This window comes from Serinus canaria, chromosome 25 (genome assembly GCF_022539315.1).
Source record: "Serinus canaria isolate serCan28SL12 chromosome 25, serCan2020, whole genome shotgun sequence".
NCBI classification, from domain to species: domain Eukaryota; kingdom Metazoa; phylum Chordata; class Aves; order Passeriformes; family Fringillidae; genus Serinus; species Serinus canaria.
Genome location: NC_066338.1, coordinates 7632319 through 7633716, shown reverse-complemented (window position 1 = coordinate 7633716; position 1398 = coordinate 7632319). Strand labels below are relative to the sequence as shown.

At 51.9% G+C, this 1398-nt stretch overlaps 1 protein-coding gene across 1 annotated transcript; it reads right to left on the bottom strand.

Moving 5' to 3' along the window:
• Positions 1–222: 222 nt before the first annotated feature.
• Positions 223–1158, bottom strand: LOC108963876 (olfactory receptor 14A16-like). The gene has a single exon (XM_030226218.2). It carries the CDS (start codon positions 1153–1155, stop codon positions 223–225), a length of 933 nt encoding a protein of 310 aa, XP_030082078.1. The 5' UTR covers positions 1156–1158.
• Positions 1159–1398: the final 240 nt, after the last annotated feature.

Genomic DNA, 1398 nt, shown 5'->3' with positions numbered 1-1398 from the left:
CGTTTTTTTAAAGCCACTGAGAGTGCAGCTCCTCATTGACAGAGTCTATGGCCACAGGGAAGGTGGAGAGAAGCAAAATGAGAAATGGCACAAACAATGACATTTCTTTGTGGACTATATTAAAAAAGTAAAACTAAGAAAGAAGAACCTCCAAAATGAAACCAACAAGAAGTATCAAAGATTACTTTTATTACAAGTGTTTTGCAGACACTGACTAGTTCTTTATTGTTTCTTAAGCCATCCAATCACCAGTCTCCACACTGCAGCCTTGAGCTCCTGGTTCCTCAGGCTGTAGATGAGGGGGTTCAGGGCTGGAGGCACCACCGAGTACAGAACTGAGAGTACCAGATCCAGGGATGGGGAGGACATGGAGGGGGGCTTCAGGTAGGCAAACATGACAGTGCTGACAAAAAGAGAGACCACGGCCAAGTGAGGGAGGCAGGTGGAAAAGGCTTTGTGCCGTCCCTGCTCAGAGGGGATCCTCAGCACAACCCTGAAGATCTGCACATAGGAGAAAACAATGAACACAAAACAACCAAGTACCAAACAGACACTAACTGTTAGGAGCCCATGTTCCCTGAGGTAGGATTTGGAGCAGGATAGTTTTAGGATCTGTGGGATTTCACAGAAGAACTGATCCAAGGCATTGCCATGGCACAGGGGCAGGGAAAATGTATTGGCTGTGTGCAGCAGTGAATAGAGAAAGGCACTGGCCCAGGCAGCTGCTGCCATGTGGGCACAAGCTCTGCTGCCCAGGAGGGTCCCATAGTGCAGGGGTTTGCAGATGGACACAGAGCGGTCATAGCACATGATGGTCAAGAGGAAATACTCTGCTGAGATGAAGAAATAAAAAAGAAAGACCTGAGACACACATCCTTTGTAGGAGATGTTCCTGGTGTCCCAGAGGGAATTGTGCATGGCTTTGGGGACGGTGGTGCAGATGGAGCCCAGGTCAGCGAGGGCCAGGTTGAGCAGGAAGAAGAACATGGGCGTGTGCAGGTGGTGGCCGCAGGCTACGGCGCTGATGATGAGGCCGTTGCCCAGGAGGGCAGCCAGGGAGATGGCCAGCAAGAGGCAGAAGTGCAGGAGCTGAAGCTGCCGCCTGTCTGCCAATGCCAGCAGGAGGAAGTGGCTGATGGAGCTGCTGTTGGACATTTCTTCCCTCTACCCATGTAGTCCTAGTCAAGGAGGACACAGTGACAAGTCAGGGCAGGCTTTCCTGAGCAATGTCCAAGCCCTCTCTCCCAGCTCTGGCCCTGATGCTCTGTTCCACCCAGTTTTCCTTTTCTCAGAGCCCTTCCTTCAGCCCTATTCCTGGAGCTCGTCTGGGATCTGGCCCAGTTGCTGTGATGAGCAGGGGCTCTGCCCATGGACACCGAGGATTCAGCTCTGCTCTGC

What these genes read in the sequence shown, in the direction of transcription:
- LOC108963876 (XM_030226218.2), bottom strand. Translation starts at nt 1,155, where the DNA reads ATGTCCAACAGCAGCTCCATCAGCCACTTCCTCCTGCTGGCATTGGCA.